The following is a 27529-nucleotide window of genomic DNA, read 5'->3' as shown; positions in this document are numbered from 1 at the left end:
CAAGGAGAAGTTAAGTGACTTCCAGGATTATATAGTAAGTATGTGAGAAAGGATTTGGACTTGGGTTTTCCTACTGCCAAGGCCAATGCTTTGTACACTTCATAACCCAGATACCTGGATTCTCAGTCAGTGTTCTAATTCTATGGTGGATTCATCCATCTTTTCTTTGTAGATGACTCTGAAATTGACATATTAATAAGTATTTAAAATCCTACTATGTGCCTTATAGACAATAGGGGTAAAGAATGAAACAATCCTTATTTACAAGGAACATAACAATTTAAATAAGCAAATAAATGCAAATATATACAAAGTAGTTAAATTCAAAATAGTTTGTGAGGGAAGCTTTTGTAGTAGCTTCTTAATTGGCTTTCCCTGTTTCTAGTCTCTACCCTCTTCATTCTATTTTTTTCCCAACTGCCAAATTGATATTTTCAAACAGTTTGTGCTGATTCCCTGTTCGAGGAGTGTCACTGGCCCCTTATTTTTGCTAGAATAAAATACAAACACCTCTGCTTGACTTTAAAAACAAAACATTTCCTACTGTAAATAGGAAGTACTTATTTCCAATTCCTTAATAATCCACTGTTCATTATTGCTAAAAACATAAATGACCTATTTGATAAGCATGCCTGGGAAAATAGAAAAGTTTGGAAGAAATTAGGTTTAAACCAACATGCTGTGCCACATTTCACAATAAATTCCAAATGAATATGTGACCAAATATTAACCATCTCTAGAGACAGTTAGAAGGCTCACTGGATAAAAAGCCAGGCCTGGAGATGGGAAGTTTGGGGTTTGAATATGGCCTCAGATACTTCCTGTTCAGGTGACCCTGGGCAAGTCACTTAACCCCAATTGCCTAGCCCTTAGTACTTTTCTGCTTTGGAAGTGATAATTAGTATCACTAAAAAGACAGAAGGTAAGAGTTTAAAAAATAAAGATCTTAAGCAAAAAAAAAAATGAAATTAGAATAGCAAGTCATGCGGTTGTTTCACTTTTATAGCTCTTTATAATCTGGCTCCTCCCTCCTGTCTTTCTATGTTGATTATATCTTATTTCTTCTCACATAGCTTCTGCTGCAGCCAAACAGGCTAATTTGCTGTACCTCATGCAAAACAGTCCATTTCCTGCCTTTGTATATAGTCTGTCTCTCATTCTTGGATTACTCTCCTCCCCATTTTTACCTTTTAGAATTCCTGGTTGCCTTCAAGGCTCAGCTTCATTGTCACCATTTTCAAGGAAACTTTTCCTGGTTTCTCAAAGAATTTTCCCTCCCCCCCAATAATTTATATTCATTTTGCCTGATTCTTTAATTTAATTGTGTATAGGGTCCCTCCAGTAGTTTGTAACCTTCTTGAAGGTAAATACTGGGCCACTTGAGTATCTGTAGTCAGTCCACCATTGTGAATTATGCTTTGCATGTGGCAAGAGCAAAAATACTTGTTGATAGATTGGCAGATGTGAATATGAAGTGAGGATAGAATTGGGAAACGTCCTGTGAGAAAATGAGGGATGGAAAAGATTACATATAATAAATAATCCAATAATAAATAAAGCTGGAGTGGTGTGGTAGAAGTAATGATATCTCATATTCTCATTCTGTAGTTGAGATAGACCTGAAGTGATAAAGTGACTTTTCCAGGGTTACAGTGGTATTGAGTACCAGGAGTCACTAATTCCATTACTGTTTCCCACAGAAACAGTAAAGTTTCTAGTGCTGAGAAAGTAAAGGTCTTTCTTGTCCACAGTCTTAGTGCTTGTTAGATGTGAGAAGTAGAATTCAAAACTAGGTTTCTCTTGTCCCCAAGTTTGGTGCTTTCTCCATAATACTATACTGCTTCATAATAAAAACATTCACTTTCTAAGGTTGGGGTTTCTTCATGTGTAAAAATAGAGATTTTATTTTTACTGCTTTCCTCTTATTATCCAAACTTATTTCCTAGAAAAGTGGAGTTAATACAGGTGGGATATTTCAGGATGTGTAAGAAAAGGAATAGGCAAATTCTGAATTGTAATTAAAACTGTACCTTGCTTTTAACAAAGTAAATATGAGAACAACTAGAATTATACTCTTAAGTGTAATTTTTTTCTTCATTGGATTTTTGATATTCAGATCTTGGGTTCAGTCAGTTTACTGGCTATTTGAATGAATTTTTTAGACATGGTAAATTATGAAAATCATTTAAAAAACCAGTCTATCATTAATTTTATATTTCTTTAAAAATCATATATTTGGGGTAGAACAGGAAGAATATTAATCACATTATAGAAAGAGTCTTATAAATAGCAAGATTGCTAAGGACATTTAAATATTTAATTTGCAAAATCTCTATACAGATTTTTTAGAATTAATTCTGCCATATTGAATATTGATATACCTGTATCTGTCTGCTTCTACTTTTACCATTCAAACTGAAAGTATAATCTCTTTAGCTCACAGAAAAGGCTCTTCCTTCTCTCTTCTTTCCTCTACCACTTTTTTAAAAAGAATCATTGGCAGATCTTGAGTCCTGCAGATAACACATTATTCTCAAAAGGATTAAGGAGAAATCTCCCACTCAAGCCTGTCAATACCATATGAATTATGAATTAGAAGTTTCCTCAGATAACAGAAAATATAAATCAAGGACACATTTGATTATTTACACTTAAAATCAGAATTTAATAATCATATAGTCTCAGAAATGAAGTGTCTCTCTTCCTCTCCAGTATATTTAACCTATGTATTAACTTTTAGTATTTTTGGATTTTCTTTACTGGTAAGGCAAGAAGATAACATTCTGAAACTGGCTATATTGCCTTCTTTAATTGAGAAAAGGGAGTCAAATAACTATTTCTATGGTTCTGTTTTTAATTTATTAAATGACTCCATTAATAGATATTGTTTGCTGATTCCCCTGCTTCTAGTGCCTTCTCCTTTTGAGTTTTACTTTCTATCTATTCTGAATGTATATTTTATGTACCTTGTTATTTACATGCTGAGGAAAAGGATGATTTTATAAACCCTTTCTTTGGGTTATCAGTGGCTAGCATAGTGCCAGGGCAAATAGTAAACATTTTGTTTATGGAAAGATAAGTGCTCAGTAAAAATCTTTGCCCTCATGGATTTTCAGATTATTTGGGAAGATAAAAAGTGTCTATATGTAAAATAATGCAAATTTTAAAAATGTTTCTAAGATTAGTAATTACCAGAATTTTTGAGTATTAGAAACTTTCCTTTAAAAATTTTAATCGATGTTTTTACATTGCCAAAAATTTCCCCTGTATTTCTGTCTCCCTTCCCAGTTCAATATCCCTTATATAACCAAGAATTTTATTTTATTTTTTAAAGAAAAAGGGGGATCACCTAGGTGACTCAATGGACACAGGCCTGGAGATGGGAGGCCTTGGGTTCAAATGTGGCCTCAGACACTTCCTAGCTGTGTAACCCTGGCCAAGTCATTTAATTGCCTAGGCCTTAACTGCTTTTCTGCCTTGAAACTGGTTTTTGGTATGAATTCTAAGACAGAAGGTAAAGGTTTTCAAAAGAGGCCATCAGGAAGAATAAGAGAGGAAATGGAAAAACAATCAGTTAAACTACTAAACATTGAAAAATAAATCTGATTATATGCAAAATGTTTCATATACATGAAAATATCCAACTGTGTAGGATGGGAGAGTGTCTTCTCATAACTCTTCTTTGGCTTATCTACTTTACTTTGTTTACATAAATCTTTACATGCTTTTCTGTATTCATAGCTTTCATTTCTATAGTATAATAGTATTCCACTACATTTATGTGCAGTTTGTTTAGGCATTACCATATCAGTTGACATCTACTTTACCAGTTTTTTGTACTCACAGAGAGTATTGCTGTAAATATTTTGATATATATGAAGAGTTTTCAGTGACCTCCTTGTAGTATATGTCTAGAAGAGGAATCTGGCCATTTTAGTCACCTTCACATAATTTGAAATTATTTCCCAAAATGATTATACTAATTCATATCTATCAACAACCTCTTTTATGTTCCCCACTCCACAACATTGATTTTCCCGTCTGTTGTAATCTTTGCTTATAGCCTGGATATGAGATGAAACTTCTGGATTATTTGGATTTGCTTTTTTTCTTATTGGTGATTTGGAGCATTTTTTTTTCATTTAATCACAATTCTTTGCAGAAATTAATTTATATCCTCTGCTTTCTTATCTGTTGAAGAATGGTACTAAATATGACTGCTATTCTTTCCCATTTTACCAAGTCCTTAAATATCTACATTAATTTTTGCTTTAGTGTTTTTATTTCATGTAATAAAATTATCTTTTGTCTTTTGAAATTGTTTCTGTCTCTTGTTTATGTAAGGGGACATTTTGTGCAGTTGTGAAAACATATCTTCTTTTAGAATTCTTCATGGTATGAACCTTAAAATTCAGGTTGCTCATCAGTTTGAATTTAATGTTGAACATAGTGTTGAGTAGTCTTCTAAGTCTGATTTCTGCTAGACTTTTTTTCCCCTCAATAGTTTTTCTCAAATAAAGAGTTCTTTCCTGAGTAACATATAATTTCAGACTTATCAAACACTGGGATATTAAATTCCATTATTTCCGATTCTCATTTGTCTAGTCCATTCCATTGATGTACTTCCTTTTTTTTTTTTAATTAACAACAAATTATTTTGATGACTGCTATTTTGGACTGTTTTTTGGACTGGAAATACTGCTGTTCCCACATTTTCTCATTATTTTCTTTGATATTCTGTATTTTTGTTCCTTCAGATTTTATTTTAGAAATTTCTATATTATAGTAATTGTGTTCTTAGGATGTATTGATTGAAATCTACCATAAATTCAGTTATGCAGAAAAGGTAATTTGTAGTCATTTTGTAGTCTAGATCTTTTTTTTTTTTTGAGAAATAGTAATAGGTTTGTTTTGTTTTGTGTATAGTTAGTGTACTAAAAAAGGTACATTTATTCTTACTGTTCTGAATCATATTGCCTTTTTTGTTAGAGGTAAGATGCAAAATGACAAGGTTTATTGTGTGTATGGACTTACACTCTTTGAAATAACTGTTGATCTCCACATTAGGAACTACTTTACTAAACAATTGAGGCAACTTCTGTGCCTCACCTACCTCACAGAATTGTAAGGAAGTGCTCTGTGTACCTTAAATCATTGTACGTGTAAGTTGTAAAGCACTACATATGTAATAACAACAACAACAATAATAATACTTTTTTTTTAAGGTATATTATCCAAACTTGGGATGGATGTGTGTTGATGCCACTGATCCAAAGAAGGGGAATTGGCTTCGGTATGTGAACTGGGCCCGATCAGGAAAGGAACAAAATCTATTTCCACTGGAAATCAACAGGACCATTTACTATAAAACTTTGAAGGTATCATTTGAATTTGTTTCCATTCTTCCAAATGCCATTTTATATTGAAAGTTTTGTCAACCTAATATTGGGCTACTTGCATTATTTCTATCCTTTTTCATCCATGTTACAAACCTATCACAAGAGGGTTTTCAGAATTTTTCTGTAGGATAATAGAATTTGTAGCTAGATAATCATGTAAATCAATTCATCTTACAGATGAGGAAACTGAGGTACACAAAGGGGCTGATGACTTGTTCTAAGGTAACAGCAAAAGAAAGTAAACAGAGCCAGGAATAGGTTTTAATCCTTCTGTTCCAAATGACAATCTCCTTTCTCTGTGCCTTAGTACTGGCTGTCCTTGACACCAGCAAACATTCCTACTTTAACTCTGCTTCATAGATTTTCTCACTTTCTATAAGACTCAGTCTAAACATCTCCTTCTATATAATGCCCTCTCTACCTACTTTGTTGATGATAATACAATTTTATACTTATCCTAAATATGCATATTAAATTTGAAATAGTTTGTATATATTTGAGAAGATGACATGATATAATAGGGAGTTGGTTCTAAAATCTGCAAGACTCAGTTGGGTTCAGGCCCCAGTCTCTGACACATTGATTATATGACCCTGGGCAAGGCACTTAAATTCTTTTGGCTCAAGAATATAAGTTGTCTAGGTGTGAGGATCTACCTTCTTTGGGAGAGGGAGTTTCCTAACTCATATATCAATGAAATCATGAGTCCCATTCCTATATAAATTTATATGTGTATGCGTTATCTCTCCTGACAGAAAAAAGCTTCTTGGGAATAGGGATTGTTCCATTTTTTGTCTTTGAGTCCCCAGTGCCTGGAATATACTAGATGCTTATTAAATGCTTATTGATTGATTAATGTAAAAATAATTTTAGCAGCACTCTGTGGTAACAAAAAACTTACAATAAAGTGGATGTCCTTCATTTGGGATATGGTTGAACAAATTATGGCATTTGAATGTAATGGAATATTATTGTGATTTAAGAAACAAAGAATGTATTCAGAGATACTTGGGAAACCTTCCATAAATTGCAGCAGTACAATGTAACGTAAACGAAGAGAGCAGCACTATAAGAAATCCATCAGAATTCAGGTCAATCAGGCCCTTTCATGAAACTAACCTTTTTCCTACCTGTATGGAGGAAGTTAGAGCACAATTTTAAAGAAGTGACAAGAAACTCAAATAGCATAATAATTTTCATTGTGTAAGGAAATACTCCTGTCAGCCTCCTGGGACCATACAGACATTTCTTGGCATAATGGCTTAGATTTGGTGATATTAGACATCAAGAGAATATTACTCATTTACTTACCATACAAAATCATAGCTATACTCCACATGGAAGTTATTTCAGTCAAATCAATTGAAAATGTTGGATGAGAATTGGCTTAAAGTTGTTTAGACCTCCTGGGGCTTCATTTTCCTTTGGTAGGGTAGGCTTCCTCGATTGTTAGGAGTAATATCTGCTATTTAATATACATTTAGAGGAAAAGGTGGTAAAAGTAGGTCTTAGGAGTGACAACAAAGGTAGTTGAAGTAATCGTATGGAAGGGAAGGGAAACACCTACTTCTTTTCTACCTATGAGTTTCTTATGCATTTTGATCTTTGCTGGCAATCATGCTTAAAAAAAAAATAAAAGCCCAAAGCAAAGAACCCTATCATTAGAAATGATTATGATCATAAGTGCTTGTTATAAAATCCTTAAGACATTTCACTCATCTTATTGCCCCAATACTTTGCCATATGTATGTTTTAAAAATTGGTTATAAGCCATGTTATCTGTTTCTGCTGATAAGTATTTGCACCACTTTATAATATTTTTATCATTTTAAATAGTTTTCACAGCACTTATAAAACCATCATGTAATTTTAAAGAGGATCAAATATAAGATTAATCTTGAGCGTACACTCCCAAATTTGAGTAATTTTTATCTTGTTTAGAAGAGAACAAAAAACACAATAACATACCCTATATTTGTGTTTTCTTCCATTCTCCTAGTTTGATGATTTTAATTTTATATTACTGTTATTTATATTTTTTGTCCTCAATATTAAATGGTTAACTATAGGATATTTTCAGATGAATGCTAAACAAAACATAATCTCTACCTTCTGGGATTAAATTTTTATAAAATTAAAAATATCTGTGCATAAGGGATATAAACACAAGGATGCAAAGATCAATAAATTTTAAGAGATCTATAATTAAAAGTTAAAAAAAATTATTCCCTTTTGTTTTCCCACTAGCATTTCTTTTTTAAATGATTTCCTCCTTTCTTGAACCATCCCCCTTTCCTCTCCATTCCTTATGTTTCATTTTGATTCCCCCTTGTAAACCTTCATTTATAACAAACAAAAACATAACAGGAAAATCAGCCAAGGGTGACTTCTCTGTCTGTGCCACATTCCATATCCATTGTATCCCACCTCTTATTGAAAGGAGGGAAGGAAGTAGCTCTCAATCAGTTCTCTGAACTGGTTGGTTATTAGAGTTCTTCAGGGTGCCACTGCATTTTAATGTTTTTTTTTAGTGTTGTGCTAGTGTATATTTTGGTTCTGCTTAGTTTGTGTTCCATGTCAGTTCATAGAAGTCTTTTATGTATCTGAATCCTTTTTGTCTCTTCCTATATTATGATCATAAAGTCATAAGCCACATGCTTGTTAGTCATTTCTCAATTGGTTTATTTTCATTCTTTGCCTTTTTTTCAGTCTTGAAAAGTGCTTCTATGAATAATTTGTAGCTGTGTCTCTCTGTATTTAGACAATCCTTATAGGAAAGCATGTGTAGAGAGAGAGTCTTTCCAGGCTGGTAGATGTCTTAAAGGTGTGCCTTACTGATCAGGCCTTCACAGACTTAGAGTTTTCTCTGCTCCACAAGGAAGTTTCTTACTATCACCGGAATATCTATAAAATCCTTTAGACATCTTCAAGTATTGGCTATATTGGTTGCTTCCAGTTTTTTGCTCACAATAAGTAACTGAGGATTTTAATATAGACAAAATGCCCCCCCTTCTACTTTTTTCATGTTTTATTTATGCTATAGTCCCTTTAATGATATTATTGGATTAAAGGATATGTTCCATTTTCCATTCTTACTTTATGCTGTTAGAGTACTCTGGAAGAAGATGGTACCAATATGTGCCAAATAAGTGCTTATTTCTCTACAAGTTCTTTCAGGATTGATGGTCCAGATATTTTTTTCTTTGGCCTCCCTCAATGTATTTTTAGCAACTTTTGAATTTATTTTGTTATATGTTTTTAAGATTTTTTAATTTTATTTTTTAAAGTATGTTTTATTTATGCTTTTTGTTATGTTGGTCATTTAACATTTTAGTCCCTTCTGAATTGAGCTCTCCTATCACAAGAAAAACCAAACAGTCTCTGATTCAATAACTGTCTCTGACACAATATTGAATATTTTTTCTTGAAAATATCTCACTTCTTGTCATGAGAGAGAAATGTGTTTTATTATCTCATCTCCAGGACTTTATTTTTCTGTTAAGAGTTCAGTTTCATTTAAGGCATTTTTTCATTTACATTGTTTTATGCTATATCTGTATCTATCTATCTATACATATCTATCTAATCTGTCTGTCTGTCTGTCTATCTATCTATCTATCTATCTATCTATCTATCTATCTATCTATCTATCTATCCATCTAGTTCTAGGTTCTATTTATTTCTCTTAATGAGTTCATACCAATTTCCCTATGTTTCTGAATTTCTCATTTTGCTACATAATTTTTCATTATATTAATTATACCATATTTTTGCTTTAATTTTTGCTATTGCCCAGTTAATTGGAATTTACTATGTTTTTAGTTCTTGGTTCTGACAAAGGATGGTATAGTTTATACTCCTCCTTACTAGTACCAACTTGCACCCCCACCTCCACCCATTCAACCCACTCATATCAGTATTCCTTGTTATAGCCAAGAACTTGAAAAATAACATGCTCCTATCAACTCTTCAATGGCTTAAACAACCTAAGACATAATGGAAAATGTCGCAAGTATATAAATATGTCAATATATATAAATATATTATATATGTGTACATAAATAGATACATAAGTATATAAATATTTATATACATCTATAACTCTATACCTCTTTATCTCTATCACTAAATAAATCTATAAAACCTTTGCTTCTTTCTATCTTCTATCTTCCTTGGAGTATATACCATATATGATGGGATTGTGGGTCAAAAGGTATCAATAGTCACTTGTTTTTCTTGCATAACATATTGAAATCCAAGATATTTGAATCACTTCACAAGGTAACCAGCAATAAAGAGTTTTAAGATTATGGAATTTTGTAAGAGATCTAGTATCTGTTAGCTAAATGCTGATGGTTCTCTCTCTCCCCCTCCCTCCACCCTCTTCCTCTCTTCCCAATATAAATATGTAAAACATGTATTTTTATCTTATATGTTTCTTCTAAATACATTTTCATGGCATAAGCTCAGTTAAAGGTTTTTGCAAAGTACGAGACTAGCTTTTTGCTCATCTCTGAAAACTGCATATTAATTTAGACTAAAAATGTGACATTGTATATGTTTTATTGAATTTTTGTTTATTTTGTTAAATATTTTCCAATTACATTTGAATCTGCTTCCTGCTGCACTCTTGAATATTGTAGGCCATCTGCAGTCTTCTGGTCTCATGTTTGACACCTCTGATTTAGGCGATACAATAAACAGTATGACTCAGATGAGCCTTTTTTCTTAGTACAGTACTGATTGGCAGAAGACACCCCACTAATAGCATAGGCACCTAATTTTAACTTCCATAGAGGCAAAGAATTTATTAACCTTGTTTTTTTCCGTCAGGTATGTGAAATTTTCTATCTGAAGCATCTTGTTATTTACAGTATTTCTAACAGTTATATGCCAGTCATATATCAGAAGAAAATTAGGCTATTTTAAGTAAAGTTCTGAACTTAAAAAAATTTTTGAAATAGTTGTGATAAATTGAAGAAATATTACTTATATTTGTGTAGGAAAAACTTGCTGTAGGAAAACATTTGTTAATAGAAATAGCATTGAGGCATCTTTAGATGTTTTTGTGGTCCTTTGCTTTTTAGTAAAACATTAGCATTGTATGTGTTCTGATATATTTGCTGTTGCTTCTTTGCTGTTTGTTCTCAAAAAAGACCAAAAATGGTTCTGCTTTCCTATTTTTTAGATTTGTATTTAAGAGTTAAAAAGTACAGATGAACTTCAATGAATTTTGGAATAGTAGACACAGTGATGATACTGCTTTAAGTTATGTAATTTTTTTTGGTCTACCTTAAATTACTTGTGTAATTGTTTTTATATACTTTGATGGATCTGTGATCTCACTACTATATGTGCTCCCTCTACTGTTTAGATAATCTATCACATTTTATTCTAGAGTAGCTTTCCAGGATATAGGAAGAAATTGTACAGTGTCCTGAATTAATCAGGTTAGCCTTTGTGCATTTCTTTATCTTACTCATTTCGATGTTTTCCATTAAAAATTTTCAGATTAAAACTATTAAAGTTTTTAATATGAAGTTTTAGAGTTAGGATGGTATTTTAGGAAACAAAAACTCTCCAAAATACAGAAATTACATATCCTGTATCATTAAAACTATAACCACAATGTACAGAATTTTAATGTTTCCAGAAATTTATTTCAGATAGAGACCTAATATGAAACCATTTGTCCTTTGAGAACAATAATAAGTAACATTTCTGTAACATTTTAATTGATAAAGTACTTGTCTTAAAATAACTCTTTGAAAGAAGTAATATAAACAATATTTTCTTCATTTTACAGATGAATAGACCCAAATTCGGCCTAAATAAGTTGCCCATTTTCATGTGACTTGCAGGTGCTGAATCTATAATTATTAAACATTAGAGCTGAAAAAAAGTTGGAAAAACGAATAGATTTGGAGCTCACGGATATGGATTTAAATCCCAAAGAAGCTATTTTTGGGGGGCAGCTAGGTGGCTCAGTAGATAGAGAGTTAGGCCTGGAGACAGAAAGTCTCCAGGGTTCAAATCTAACCTCAGATAACTTCCTATCTGTGTGACCCTGGATAAGTCATTTAATCTCCATTGCCTACCCCTTACTGCTCTTCTGCCTTATAACCAATATATATTATAATTCTAAGATGGAAAGTGGGTTTAAAAAAAAAAAAGGCTATTTGTTACCCTTGTAATCTTGGGCAAATCAGTTTGCCTTTTAGATTCTTTCCTCATCACTTAAATGAGAAAGATCAAAGAAAGGATTGAACTGTTTCTTGGAGTTGATAGAATAAGGATGATGAATTGTAGAGAGAAAGCAGAATTATTCAACTACTGTTTTGCTTCTGGGTTCTTAATCATAGATAAATGACCTCTTTTTGTACTACTTTAGATAGAACATAAATGACATAGGAAGTTGGAATCCAAAATAAATAAGAGTATTTAGTTGTCCTTGATAAGTTTAAGTCATTTGGCCCAGATATACTACATCTTATAATATTTAAAATATAATACTTTTAAATATAATTGGCAAGGTGGCAGCTAGGTGACTTAGTGGATTGAGAGCCATGTCTTGAGACAGTTGGTCCTGGGTTCACATGTGACTTCAAATACTTCCTAGCTGTGTGACCCTGGGCAAGTCACTTAACCTCCATACATTTTCTAGCCTGTACCACTCTTCTGCCTTAGAACCAATAGATAATATCGATACTATTCTAAGAAGGAAGGAGAGGGTTTAAAAAATATAATCGGTAGATTGCTCTCATTGATTTATTAAAACTTTTGGAAAATGAAGATATGTCACAGGATGAGGGAAGTCAGGGAGGGAGAGAGAAGAGTAGATCCTGCCAACTATAGGATAGTCAACTTAAGCTTAATCTTGGAAAAACTGTAAAATGTATTATAAAAGGGATAGTTGACTGATATCTAGAAAAGGAAGCAGGGATCACAAAGACCAGATCATCTTCAACAGAAACATATCTTGCCTGGCTAATCTTAATTGCTTTTTGGGCAGGTTTTTAGACTGGTAGGGAAGGGGTGGATATTGAATGCATAATTTTCTTAGATTTTTAACAAAGCATTTGATAGAATTGCATAGGATGGGGAAGTATAGCCTAAACAAGCACAGCCATGGATTTAGAACTAGTAGGATGATCAGATCCTACCAGAAGAAGAAGGTCACCAGTGCAGTGCCTCAGGGATCAGTGCCTGGTTTATTAAAGCCAAATGAGGGTACACCGTAGATGAAACTGCACAAAGACAATAGTCATTCTCGATCACCAAGAGACTACCACTACTACTAAAATTTTATTAGTGATTTGTATGAAGGCATAGATTTTATTATTCAGAGTGGAGAGAGTGGCTAATATACTGGTTGAGATGTTCTAAAAATGGTCTAGAGCAGGGGTCCCTAAACTATGGGCCCGAAGGCCACATGTGGCCCTCTGAAGCCATGTATCTGGCCCCCACCGCACTTCTGGAAGGGGCACCTCTTTCATTGGTGGTCATTGAGAGGAACACTGTATGTGGTGGTGCAGCAAAGCCCTAAGTTGCTCATGTACAGTACTACTTCCAGTGACATAATCCTTTGCAAGGCACTTTACAGTGAGGTTCCGTGCAAAGGATTATGTGGCTGCACAATGGAAAATGTCAACATGGTGAGTGGCAATCTGGGGGAGGGGATTCAGCATTGTGTATACTGCTCCCTGGTTAGGGTTAGGGTTAGGTTTTTATAGTCTGGTCCTCCAACAGTCTGAGGGACAGTGAACTGTGGCCCCCTTTGTAAAAAGTTTGGGGGCCCCTGGTCTAGAGGATCTAAAATTGATCTTTTAGACTGAGTCTACTAAGGTGACATTGACTTGAGATAAAAGTAAATTCCTACTCTGGAGTTCAGAAATCTAGCCTTATAAAGCAATCGTTAAGGAAAATGTCAATTTACCTCCTGTAGTCCAGACAGTGCAGATATAAAGAAAGGGAAAAAGCAAACTCCTGCTCTCAGGCAGTCCACAGTCTACATGCAAAGTACAGTATATAAATAACATCCAAGACATGAAAAACTGGCAATAATCACGAGAGAAGAAACAATAAAGGAAGATCAGGAAAAGCATCTTACAGAAGTCAGTGAAACAAGAAGATGAAGAGAAGGAAGAAAGAGCCAGGAATGGGTGATAGTCAATGAAAATTCCTAGAGGTGGTGGAGTGTTTTTTTGTGAAGTGCAGCAAGGAGACCAGGGTTGCTGCTGGAATATAGAGAACATAGAGGGGAATAAAAGTTTTAAGAATCCTGGAAAGTAGGAGGGGACAGGTTATGAAAGACTTTAAAGACAAAACAGAAGATTCTAATTTTGATCCTGGGGGAGTAATAGGGAGCACTAGAATTTGTTGAATGTATTCGATCAATTCTATACCTTAAGATCAGTTTGACTGGGAAATGGACCCTGGATTAGAGAAGAGGATTGTACAGGATACAGGGTCTTGGGGGCATAAAAATACTAATAATAGCCAGCACACTTTATAGCATTTACAGTTTGCAAAACACTACATTAGTTATTTCATTTTTACAACCTTATGAATTTAGATTATAAAGTTAGATATAAAAGACAGATTAGAGACTGGCAATAGCTAGCTAATTCCATCACAGTGGAATTAGAGCAGTAGTAGCAAACACAAAAAAGGAACATCCCTACAGGCCATATATTTACTTAGAAAACCACAAATTAACCATCTATATTGTATTTTTATTTATTTTGTTAAACATTACACTATGACATTTTAGTCTGATTGGGTCTCATTGAGAATTTTGTAGATAATGAGTTAGATATACTTTTGGATAGAGCACTTGTTCTGGAGTCAGGAAGAACTGTGCAGATCCAGTCTCAGATATTTATTACCTGTTAGTAAGCTTGGACAACTCAGCCTCTTTTACCTCAATTTCCTTATCTGTAAGATGGAGATGATAATAGCATCTGCTTTCTAGGGTTGTTGGGATTAAATGAGATATAATTTACAAAGCACTTTGCAAACCTTACAGTGCCCTATAAATGCTACCTATATTAAAAGAGGTCTTGAAGGCTGCCTGGTCCAACCAACTATTTTAGTTTACAGGTGAGGAAACAAATCCAATGAAATGAAATGATTTGTCTAAGTTCTCAGAGGCAGTAAGTGAAAGAAGTGAGATTTGAACTTAGTGGTGCAATTGAGATCAGGTTCTTTAATTAGAAATTTTTTGCTCTTGCCACTACACTACTCTAAAAAGCCATACAGGAGTTTATATACAAAATATGGGAGTTTTATTCACCTACAATAGAAGTAGGAGTCAAAAGTGTGATATAAAGCTGATGTGATACTAGGCTACATTAAGAGATGCATTGTGTCCAGAATGAGGGAAATTACAATTCTGCAGTATTTTGTTGAGTGGTCCAGCCCGTTCCTGGAGTATTTTACTCATTTCTGGGTGCTACGTTTTGGAAAGAAAATGATAAACTGAATGTGTGTGTGTGTGTGTGTGTGTGTGTGTGTGTGTGTATATATATATATATATATATATATATATATATATATATATATAGAGAGAGAGAGAGAGAGAGAGAGAGAGAGAGAGAGATATGGAACAGGTTGGCTTATAGGTATGGGATATATTAGTGATTAGAGATGTGACTCCATGATCCCATGAATATCAAAAAGTAAATTTTTAAATATCAACTTTATATTACCACACAGAAGAAATTTTACATTAGTCCAAAGACAGGGAAATAAAATGATTTGGCTTTACCTATTTGGGGGTGTGTGTGGAATCAGGTGGTGTTTTTTGGGAGGGGGGAGGGGCAAAGCATTAATACATAGGACTATAAAGAGGTTCTTGGGGAGGGGGGGCAGCTAAGTTGGCTCTTGGATGGAGAGCCAAGCCTGAAGACAGGAGGTCCTTAAATCTGGCCTCTGATACCTACTAGCTATGTGACCCAGGAAAGTCACTTAATCTCAATTGCCTAACCCTTACCTCTCCTCTGCCTTGGAAATTGTATCAATTCTAAGACAGAAGGTAAGGATTAAAAAAATAAAATAAAATAAACAAATCCTTAATAGCAACATTTTCTTGAGGAGAAGGAAGAGTAGAGATGGGAATATTGTTGACTTGCCAGAGCTTGGTCTAGACAGAAGAGACTTTTAAAATGGTGGCAGGTTTTGTAATTTAAAAAATTAATTTACTTAAGTTAATTGTATTTATGAGGATGCATAGGACATAGTCTTGCATCTTTCTGGATATCTGGGCTGGTGGTAATGAAATGAATATAAAGCTAGGATTTGCTATTTAAAATTGTTTTATTCCTTTCCAAATTTTTTCCTTCTAAAAGGATCAGATTCTCCATCCAATCAGTTTGTGAGTGGTATTTTTTTTCAAAATCAAAATTTTCCTTTCATACTGACATTTAAGTATTGAAATGTATGTATGTAATTAGTATTTTAATAAGTACAGGTGAGGTATTTACACTTTGAATTAAGCTTAATTTTGATGATGTGGTACATAGCAAAACAACAAAGTAATTGTTGTTACTGATTCTCTAGTAGTATTAAAATGCCTTAATAAAACTAACTTCTGTACTTAAAATGTCTGTCTCTAATATGCCTATATATTATATATAGCAATGCATTTATAAATGGAATGGCATACACTTTTGTCTTTATAGCATAGTTAATTGGCATTCTCTTAAACAGGCTTCTGTGCTTTCATCTGTGCTCTTTTCCTTTTCATCACTTTAAAATGTACAATATTATCAACTTGAAATTTCTTTTTGGACTTTATTGACTAGTAAATACGGTTTTGTAATATAATTTTCATTTTAAGCACATGTATTATTGCTTTTCCAAGTTGTATGTGTGTATATGCATTATATATGTGTATATGATAAGCAATTTATATTGTTGCCTTTCTAAGTTTATTTAATTTTCAAGTCTCCTTTGGAGTCTTTCAGGTTGAACCCTATTTCTTAATTGGACCAATAAAATATGGGAAGAAATGTTGAGCCTTATTTTTGTCATTGACAGCTCTGCAGTGATTAACAGCTTCCCAGCTCCAGACAATTCACAGTCCTTACCTCCTATTATTTGTTCTAAAAACAGATTGGCTTGTTTCTCCTTGGGGTGAGATCCAAGGTCACCTCGCTCCCAATGGCAAATACTCTCCTGCCTTTACCTCTTCGGATTCCTGTTTTTGAGTGTCTGTGCTTTTTCTAAGGGTGCTCTCCCTCCTCTCGGATCAGCCTTGTTAGGCCAGGCCTGCGGACTAGCCTCCGGCTCCCCGAGGGCAGGCCTCGGCTCGTCAGTCCTCCCTCCCGCAGAGGGGCGCGCTGCTCTAAGTGGCGGCCGCGGCGTGGCCGCTCTCTCCGACCGGGGCTGGCTCCCATTGCCGCCGCCGCCGCCGCCGCCGCCGCCGCTGCCGCTGCCGCCGCGGGTTAAAGGGTTCTTCCTGTTTGGTTAGTCACTGAGTGAGTGAGTGAGTTAGGAAATCTGCGGCGAGAGCCGCGTCCAGCTGTTTGTAATCGCCAGCGCCAGCTCCACGCCCTCTGGCCCGGAGCCCGGGCTGGCTCCCCCCTCGCTAACAATCCTCGTCCTGATTGGTGTGGCCTGGCTCTCTGTTCTCCCTGCAGCCAATTGAGCCGGGCGAGGAGCTGCTAGTGTGGTACAATGGGGAAGACAACCCGGAGATAGCAGCTGCTATAGAGGAAGAGAGAGCCAATACCCGGAGCAAGCGGAGCTCGCCGAAAGCCAAGAAAGGTAGGGGCTGCCCGTCGCCGTCGCCGCCGCCGCCGCCTCCTCCACCTCCACCTCCACCCACTCCCGGGGCCTTCTCCTTCCCACCCCCCGACCCTTCTTGTGATCCTTATCCTGATCCTCCTCCCACTGCTGCCGGCCGGGCCCCGAGGAACGGCCAGAGACCGGAGGGCCGGCCCGCAATGGGGCGGGAGGGGGGCAGCCCGAGTTAGAAACTTTTCCCCGTCGCCGGCGAGGCCCCCGCGGCCCGGCCGCGCTCCCAAAGCTGGGTGACCTTTTGCGGACTCCTTGGTCCGCCCGCTCGCCCGCCGGGCTCAGCATTTCTGACTTAAAGGGACCGCGGCGCCTCTGCTGAATCATAGGCAGCCGAGCCAGCGCCGCCCGGACTCTTGCCTTCCGAAGTCGGGCTGGAATTCTGCACTCATTTGGTGACTTTTCGAACTTGTTACTCCGAAAATAGATGGTGGAAAAAGCAGCTGCTACTTGGTGAGAAGAGAATAGGCTGCGGGTTGATGGTGTTATCTATCACTCGAAAGAGATTTGGAACTTTGAAGGGAAAAGAATGCTTTTATAAAGTAATTTTGTTCGAAGTGTATTTTTAGAATTCGTCTTATCATCATAAATGAAATAAAATACATTAAAAAGTGACATGTTCAGTTTCGCAGATTTTAATAGTTCTAGAAGTACTACATTGGCAGACTCTGAAGGAGTTTCTTTTTGATCATAAGGTGAAAGGCAACAAGCCAGCTGATATGTGTCAAACAGAATTCCACTACTGGCAAAACGAAACTTATGGTTTACTTTTGTGTAAATAGTGTTAAAGTGATGAGTAATTAAACCTTTTTAAGGAGTTCCATAATTTACATTTAAAAAAAAATGAATTTGGTAGTTTATAGCAGTGTTTCTCTATTGTACCTATGGTTGAGTTATTTGTTTTCAGGGGAGTTAGAGAACAATATAAAATTAGTAACAAGCTCTGAGGTAGCCTGTGGATATCTCACCCAAACAGTAATACTCTTGGAAAATAAAAACTATCACTTAATATTACTGATGATGGAAATTTCCTTCATAGTTTTGCTTTTTAATTTTTACACAATAAAATTATGGCATGTGTCATTTTGAAATGTGAGTTTAAGGCTATGGTGTGACCCTTTCCTTTTTCCATTTTTTTACCACCTCCTTCCCCTTTCTTCTCTCTCCCTCCCTCTCTTCCTCCCGCTCCTTATTTCATTACTGCTTAGGACAATATTTCAGTTGGATATTTCATATTACCTGATGACCCACTTAACATATTGCTGAAGCTTTTATTTGGAGTACATTCACAAGGTTGTTTATACATTCGTGTGTGTATTTATATATGTACATATATATATAATTCAAACATAAATTTCATATGTGATATAAACTTGAGTATTTTGTGTAAAAATAATTTCACATTTGTTGGCCAATAAATAAATCAATGATTATAGACTTTAGTAATAACATCCCATGCATCAGATATCCCTAAATGTGAATTAATTATTTGAGGATATCATATTAAATGTACATTAAACATTTTCGACTACTCATCCATTTCAATTTTTTACTACATGGGTTTTGCCCAAGAAATACTATAAAGCATAGACCTATTTCTAGATACCATGTTTTTTTACCCAATAAAATGTGATGTATGCCATTCACTAAAATCAGGAATATGATCTCTTAGGCAGTAATTTTACTTATTTTTTTAAATTGGAAGAACTAGTGAATCAAGGGCTAAAATATTGCCCAAATTGTTGCTCTTTTTTAAGTACTGAAATTTGCTTGAATTAATGCTTAATTGTTTTAGAAGCTCATTATGAATTGTTCTACTTAAGTGGCCATTACTTCCATATCAATAGTGTTTCTAAGCAAGTAGCTGACTAGATGTCAGATTGATCATACAAGTTTTCTAGAAGCCTTTCCACTCATAATATTGCATCTCCTTTGTCTTTGATGTGTTTTTATTTACTCTTTAGGTACTTAATTTTGTTAACAAATTTAAATCAGAAACACTTGCCATGAAGAATGAGGCCTTATTGTTTGTATATTGTTTTTTGTTACTGCATTATTTAGGAATGTAATTGTACATAGGAAATCTTTAGTATAGTTTGGTCATCAATTTTGCATTTTTTTTCAGCTGTGGAGATTATAGGACAACTTTGGATTTAGTTAACACATTGCTGTATATCCCATTGTTTGATAATGATTATTATAGTAACTGCAGCAAGTTCGTCATACAATCAGTGAATACTACATCTTGGTTGAGGGACTTAGTTGAAATCTATTTCCATCAGTAAAATGGCTGACTTTTCAAAGTTTGACAGGTGGTGACTCCTAACCTCCTTTAAATTATTATGTGGAAACTAACTTTTAAATACCAAAGACTTAGATGAAGATTTTAAAAATTCATGTGATCAAATGAAATCCTACTTAAGATTTGTATATAAACTTTGACATTTAGGTGCCAGCTAAGTGAAGCAGCTTCAATTTCACTCCTGAATATTAAGTCAGCAGTCATCTAATAAGCACTTTCTATATGCCAGACACTGTGGTGGGCCCTGAGAATACAAATACAGAAGTGAAATAGTCCTTCCCCTCAGGAACCTATAGGCTGCTAGGGTGATACAACACATGGGGAAGGAAATTTTGGGCTAGACAGTTACAACCTTTCTGAGTGGATCCTATAGAGCAGTGAATGAATTGTCATGCTTTTTCCAGGAGCAGAGTTGTATTGATTTGATTATTGTTCCCAAAGAGAAAGACTGATGAGGGGGAGGGGAGTAGTATGCATATTATAGCAAGGCATCTGGCAGATTACCCTTGCTGTTTAGGCCCTAGTGTCCTGGTGGACAGTTGGATGGGAAGGACAAACATTAAAGCTGTATAGTGGACATTGACAATCTAACTTCATTATTTTAGATGAGGAGGAGAAAAGGCTGTGTAACTCCTAAGCAAACCTTTATGTCTCTGGGACTGCTTGACACAAGGCTATAGTGCTGACCTGGGAGTCATGAAGACCTGGTTTTGAGTCTTTGGCAAATGATAGACCTGCTGTGAAAAATTTTCACTGCTCCCTTAGGAAGTTGCAAATATTTGTACTACTTACCTCACAGGGTTATTGTAAGCTCAGATAAGATAATGTATAGAAAACATTTTGTAAACCTTAAAGTGATATATGTCACTTATTGTATCCATAACTGCATCAAATAGGATGCCTTTCAAAATTCATTGGCCTTTTTTGGTTAGAATAGAATGAATATTCTACAATTCATATTTCATTCTTTCAACAAGTGAATGTGAAGAACCTAGTTTTGCTCTAGTCTAAAGAGATACAATAAGTACATATCAAATATTTTTTGGAGTTATAACTTTGAAGGTAGCCTAAGTTTCATTGTCTTTTGGATAATGGTATTTAAAATATAATTAAGTGTAAAAAAATCCTTAAAATTAGACTGATTATGATAAGTTGGAGTGGTGGAAGTTTTATCCCCTCAACTCACAAATTGATTCCTTATTGTGACAATTTAGCATTTAGTTATTTAGATCATTAACTTTGGTTTGAACTATAGGAAGTCTAGTCTATTTAATAGTTTATGGTGATTTTCATCTTAGTCTGGTGTTGTCTAGGAACAAAACAACAATACACAGCACTAAAATATTTGTTATCTTGCCTATAGAACCTACTAGGCTTTGTGAACTTGGCAAGTCAAACCTCTGAATCTGTTTCTTCATCTGTGAAATAAGGGAGTTGTACTAGATGGTCTCTGAGATTCCTTCTACCTCTAGTTCTGTGAGGTAGTTCTGTGCTAAGCTATAGGGATACAGATATAAAAAAAAAAAGGTGGTTGATCCCTCTCAAAGAATACCAAAGTGTGACAGCACACCAAAGGTGCATGAAGGGGTACTCAGCAAGGGGGCATCTTGCTCTGTGGAGTTGACCAGGAAAAATAACAGGTGCAAAGTGGACTGAACTGAAAGAAGCCAGTTTCTGCTCTCTATAAAGGAAGACTTTAGGAGGAGTTTGATACTGTGCCCCTTGATCAGAAAGGAGAGGAGGCTGAGGGACAATGATGTCAATTAGGGCTTGAGTTTGTATCTTGATGGGTGTGTTTAGAAGGGATGAATTGAGCTTGGGAGGGGGTATCTTGTTCTGTGGAATTGAAACTTCGCAGGGTAGCAGGTGATCCTTACATGTCCTCTCTGTGACCTCATTCAGTTATAAAGGACTTAAAAAAAAGATTGCATACAGTGTACATTTCACTTAGTTCGATATGAGTTAGGTAGCAACTTTACTTAGCTAGAACTTGGCAAAGAAACAGGAAATAAGCAAAAAATAAGTCTTAACAACTAAAAATGGTGTTATAAAGTCCATATCCTAAAGTTCATGTACTTTACTCACAAGGGAACCTCACAGGTCTGCATTCTAAATCCATTAAGTCATTAACCATAATTTTAACAAGATTAGTAATTTGACTAACCCGTGTGACATTAGTGTAATATAAAGTGGTAGCTGACTGAAGATAGTAAGAATCCTACCCATCCCCCTATGCATACATTATAAAAGCACATATGCATATGCTCCCCTAAGTCTAGAAATTAAAAAGTATAGGCATCTGGCATATTATATGGGAAAATAGCTTGCCAACTTTGATGACTGGTAGCATAAAGGAGTTAGCTTAGTGGATAGAATGCTGGACCTACCTGGAGTCCGGAAGATGAGTTAAAATGTGGCCTCAGATACTTCCTAGCTATGTGACCCTGGGCAAGGCACTTAACCTCTGTTTGCCTTAATCTTTTAGAAGAGGAAATGGCAAACCATTTCAATATTTTTGACAAGAAAATCTCATGGATATTATGGTACACAAGGTCATCAAGAATTGGACAGAACCACCACAACCATGTGGAAGGGTACAAAGACTCTAGGCCTTATTCTGATCTAGAGGTGAATGAATACTGCTTGCTAGCTCTAGAACATGGGCAAATCCTTTCAACTCCTGAACTGGTCTTTAGTTGACAAATGAACCTGTAAAACTTGTAGTACTAACTCCAGAATTGTGAGAACACTGAATCAAATTTAATGGGCTTTAGGAGTTGTGAGTAGTCACTATCATCCTTCATTCTATAGGTGTCTGAAGGATGTCTTCTAATCAGTGATCTTCTTCAGAATGATGACCCAGGACTGTCCAGGAAAAACTAAATAATGCCCACTATTTAAGAAGGGAAGAGAGCATGTAATACATTATAGAAAAAATCCATTAAAATAGAAAAAAAAATACTTCATCCAATAAGGAGGAAATGTCAGGAAATCACCTGACTCTCCCCAAGGTATCAGAATGGGATGTTAACAGTAAAAAAATGTAGTAAACTGGGTTCCGTGTCCTTTAATTAGGGAAATAAGACTTAAATATGAAAAGATAATTAATAATACACAGAAGTAATTGGATAAATGTGACCTGAGCTTGGCATTCATCAACTTAAACAAGTGGGAGAGAATGATTACTTTTGGCTTTGGTTTGAAGAAAAGCTTAATGTAGAAGATGAATTTTTATTTGAATTTTTGAAGAATGTATAGGATTTTAATTAGTAGAGGGGAGAAGTATTCTAAATGTAGAAAACAGTTTAACAAATTATAACATATTCTCTCTTTTCATTTCTTTCCCCCTCCATTTACGAAGTATTTATATTCTGTTTATATTTACTTTGTTGATAGAATAGACATTTAATAAATATCTTAATTAAATCATTTTTAATAAACTCTAAAAAATTTTGCATGCTTAGTATTTTTCTGGATATTTCAGGAGAAAAGAGTTTAGATAACCTATTGTTTTGCCCTCTTGGAACTTAGAGTTTACCATTACTATATTGTATACTCATACTAGAATGGAAGAAATGACACTTGAGTACACCTAATACAAAATAGTACTGAAGTGCACTTAGAGATTTACAAAGTGCTGCATTTCTATGTAGAACAAGGTCTTTTCTGATAGAAAAGATCAAGAGATTCTTTTTGGAAGTGTCATTGAAATTGGGTTTAAAAGGATTGGGAAGAATGCAGCAAGAGCAGAGGTGCTGAGTATCTTAAGACAGAAGATAACTCTGCATTAAAATAGGGAGCCATTTTTAAACTTGAACCAAGATCTTTCTTGGTATTTGTAATTGTGCTTGGAGTGATATTGTTCAGGTTTTAGCCTATATATCAGATATTTTACCCTTAAATTAAGGCATTTTTGATTGAGGCCTACTGTACTATATATTAATTCTAAGGCAGAATAGCTGTAAGGGTTATGTATGGGGGGTGGGGGGGTTAGGTGAATTGCCCAGAGTCATATAGCTAGAAAGCATCTGAGGTCACATTTGAATTTAGGAATTCCAGTCTCTGGGCCTGGTTTTCAATACACTGAGCCACCCAGCTGCCCCGTAGAGAAATAGATTTAGATGAGCTTTTCATTGTGATAAACCATTAGCTTTTACTCTAGCTGTTTGATCTTTCAAATCTCTTTATAAGAACTCTTGTGTTTCACTTTTTTTTTTTTTAAGAAAAAGAAGTACTTACTTGAAAGAACCAGTACTTCAGTTCTAAAAAAGTAGTAACCAGAGCCACTGATCTGTCTAGCACCTCTTTGGAAGCTATCAGTTACTGTGTAGGTTGGAGCTTAATCCCACACAGAATGAAATCTATTTCCTGATATTTGTAATGTTTTAGTACCTAACACTGGGCAAAAGCCTACGAGAGACTATAAAAATGACATTTTTATTTGAACTGTTTTTTCCCCCTAAAAAGGCGTTTAAACATGGGGAAAGAGTGCTAGATTGAGAGATAGGAACTCAGCATTCAAACCTTTTTCATTAGCCAGTTATATCAGCACTTAACCTTTCAGAACCTTAGTTTCCTCACTTGTAAAATGAGGATATTGATATTTGCACAAATCTACCTCCTAGGATTTTTTGAGGGAAGTACTTTGAAAACCTTAAAGTAATATATTTATGCTATATCTTAATACACATTGGGCTGATTATTCCCTACAGAAAATGTTGAAAGAACTTAGTTGTATCAAATCCCTTTTTAATAATGAAATTTTAGCTTTATAATCTAGAGGGGAGACTTGTCATCTTTTACCCTAGAAAAGTTCCTTGTTGATTGATACTATGCTATGATCAAGAATTTGATTTTCTGCTCCTCACTAGTTGCTTGATGGTGGGCAAGTCAATTCATCCTTGATTATTTATCTCTAAAGTTTAGGAGTTGGATTAGATTATCTCCTAGGTCTTTTTGATTTTTAAATCTTTTGATCTTAATTGACATCACTTAAAGTAAGCCTGCTTTTCTTGTTTTACTGGATTAGAAATAATTTCATATGAGAATTTTGTCACCCATTGAAGATTTTAATTGCCTGTCATTTTAATTTCTTTCTCTTAATGACATGTCTTCTCATCTTTTTTCTTCTCCATCCCCTTTCCTACTATAACTACAATCATAGAGAAATTAATCCCATCTCCTAGCTCACCTTAACCTGCTTAGCAGAACAAAGAAGTCAGTTTCCCTCTGCTACAAACAGCTGTGATGAAGGTGGCAAGGGTGGTTCTATTTAAAGTTAAATAACACATTTAATAGATGGAGAGAACAGCTGACTCCTGTTGACCCTCCTTGACTATTTCAGGCTACATGGCCCATGCAGGACAGCAGATTGGACAAGTGCCAGGAGATGGGACTAGAAGGAGTTTTGGATCTCCTGTGTAATGCCCAGGCTAGCCACTCTGGCACCACAAGAAACTCCACACTTTTAGGCCATAGTCCCCTGGGAGCTTTCTTGGTATTGGCACTAGTAACCAAAGTGCTATATCATAATTATTGTAAATTTGAAATGAATGTAGAGAATATGTTCACATGTCCTTATGTCAAGATGCTAGGGTTATTACTGTCAAAGTCTGACTATAGCATTCATTGCCTGGCCTGAAATCCATTACAGGTTAGGTAGGAGTAGAATTTGTTCTGTTTAGCCATTCTTGGGGTTTGCTTCATGAACTTTGTTCTGTGCTTTGTCTGTGTGGTGTCTTGACTAAAAATTCAGCACATTGTCATGTCAGATTCCTCTTTCTGTTCTTGTAGGGGATCTGGTTTTTAGATTTCACTACAGTTTTAATTAAAATAACCCCCTTTTGCTCATTCTCAATAGTATGCATCAAGGACTCGATCTTGAATTCTATCTCCATTACTAACTTGTTCATTTTTATCTACAAGGACAAAAAAAGTTAATGTCCTTGCATCATAACTTACTGGTCTCTTCAAAGTGAAATCGCTATTTGTATTCTGCTTTACAGAAGTGCTGTTTGGATTTAATTTAAAATAAAATGATTTGCATGTATTTAAATTATATTTCAGTTATTGAACTTGTTTAATGAAAACCTAGATTATCATTTGATTGACCTGATTATTTTGTTACATAGATTTTAAGAATAGTGTGCTTAGAAATTAAGGTCTACACATAGATTTAACAAAGCTTTCCAAACTGACAGTAAAGTATGCCCAAGTATGGAGAGCAACTTTACTTCAGGACCTTTTATTCCAAAAAGGGGAAAATTAATTTTTAGGGGAAAAAACCAACAAAAACCAAACAGACACCACTGTTCATAATTATAGTAAAGTCAATGTGTTGTGGGTAATAAAACGTCTTAAATTTAACAAGAATTTTAAAATGTTTAACTTATGATAATTGTTTTTTTATTCATGTCTGATTTTTTGTGACCCCATGGAGATTTTTTTTTCTCCAGCTCATTTTCCAGATGAGGAAACTGAGACAAACAGGGTGCAATTATTTGCCCAGGGTCACAAAGCTAATTAGGAGTCCGAGGCTAGATTTGAACTCTGGAACATGAGTCTTGCTGACTCCAGACCTGGTACTCTCTCCACTTTCACCTTCCAGCTGCCCTTCATAATTACTTTTGTTCATTTAGGAATCTATCTCATTGGTAAGAATGCTTGAACTTGCCTTTACTAATATTGACCTTAGTGACTCTCCATCTTTTGGTCCTTTGGTTCTTTTCCATTCCTGGTCAGGTGCCAAATCTGTAAAGGATCCACTCAGGTTGTTTTACTGTTTTGATGGTACCACTATACCCCTTGAGCTATTCATCTCATCTCTCTTTTGTCATGCATGGTCATTCTGTTCATGTGCCTAAGGATCTTAGATTAATTTTTTTAATAATTAATTTTATTTTATTCCATTTAGCAAACATTTTCTCCCCCTTCCCTATTAAACAACAAAAAGAAAACCCTCATAAATTATGCATAGACATGTGAAACAAGTTTCCACATTGACCATGTCCAGAAATGTATGTGTATATTTTGCATTTTGAATCCATCAATCCATCACTTCTCCTTCAGTCAGTGGATAGTGTTCTTCATTTGAGTTAGTTTTAAAAAACTATTCTAACAGTAAGCAACGACCCTTGAAATGAACTGTTTTGACTAGCTTTTAAAAATTAACTTAATTCTTTTTTGATTCAAAAGATTCTTTTCTTTTTCTAATGTGACCTCACTTTTTTTTTTAAGCTCTCAATCAAAACTTACTCTCCTTTGGTGAGCCCTACCTGGCAGTTTGTATATAGGAGCCATATAAGGAACACACAGAATAAGTAAGGTTTTAAGATTTTAAGTTAATTTGAGAAAGATAGGTTGTTGAGGTGGAAAGATCCCTGAAATCAGAAAAAGTAGACTTTGTTTCATTCATTATCTCTGCCTGCCAACTGCCATTGCCTGAGAATCACATCCTAACTTTGGACTCTTTGGGCCATCTGTAAAATGAGTCACTAAGACTAGATGATCTTTAAAATTCTTTCCAACTCTGAAATTGTATAATTTTATGGATCAAAGCCACAAGAATTTTATTGTTGGAAATAAATGAAAGTCACAAAAGCATTATTTTTCCTGCATCTTTATTTAGATTCAAGTTTGAGTAGAGAGTTTTTACATTTATTTAAATATGTGTACTTCCTTGGGATTGTTTCTATAAACATTCACAGCATACTTGAGATTTGGTATTTCAAATTGAATACTTTGAAATTTTGGTCCAGAATAGTTTTTATTTTTCAAATTTTATGTAGTTTGAGCTTTTTAAATGTCAGGTTAGGAATTTCTGTTTAATATATATAAAGAACTAAGTTCTAAATTCATGAGAGAGTATATGTATGACACATAGCTGGTTTAAGCTTTTGAACTGGTGTAGTAATGAATTTTCTACTTTACTAAGTGTGAATCTAAAAAACTACTCAGACTGTACTTTAGAAGATTTCATTTTAGCTATTTCCTTATTGTAACAATGGAGATACTTGGTCTAACAAGAATC

General features: G+C 35.0%; 1 protein-coding gene across 11 annotated transcripts in view; it reads left to right on the top strand.

Moving 5' to 3' along the window:
- The window catches only part of PRDM2 (PR/SET domain 2), a 197856-nt gene that overhangs the window by 64162 nt on the left and 106165 nt on the right, over positions 1-27529 (top strand). For 8 of the 11 annotated variants that reach the window (XR_466508.3, XM_007491750.3, XM_007491752.3 and 5 more), the window contains 2 exons: positions 5226-5378; positions 17042-17168. Coding sequence is in view for 8 of the 11 variants with exons in the window: in XM_007491750.3 (XP_007491812.2) it covers positions 5226-5378; positions 17042-17168 (280 nt within the window). In the remaining 3 variants the exon portion in view is untranslated. The other 3 variants (XM_016422196.2, XM_056795746.1, XM_056795749.1) reach the window with 3 other exon arrangements.

The sequence above is a fragment of the Monodelphis domestica genome, chromosome 4 (assembly GCF_027887165.1).
Source record: "Monodelphis domestica isolate mMonDom1 chromosome 4, mMonDom1.pri, whole genome shotgun sequence".
NCBI classification, from domain to species: Eukaryota; Metazoa; Chordata; class Mammalia; order Didelphimorphia; family Didelphidae; genus Monodelphis; species Monodelphis domestica.
This window is presented reverse-complemented; position numbering and strand designations above follow the sequence as displayed.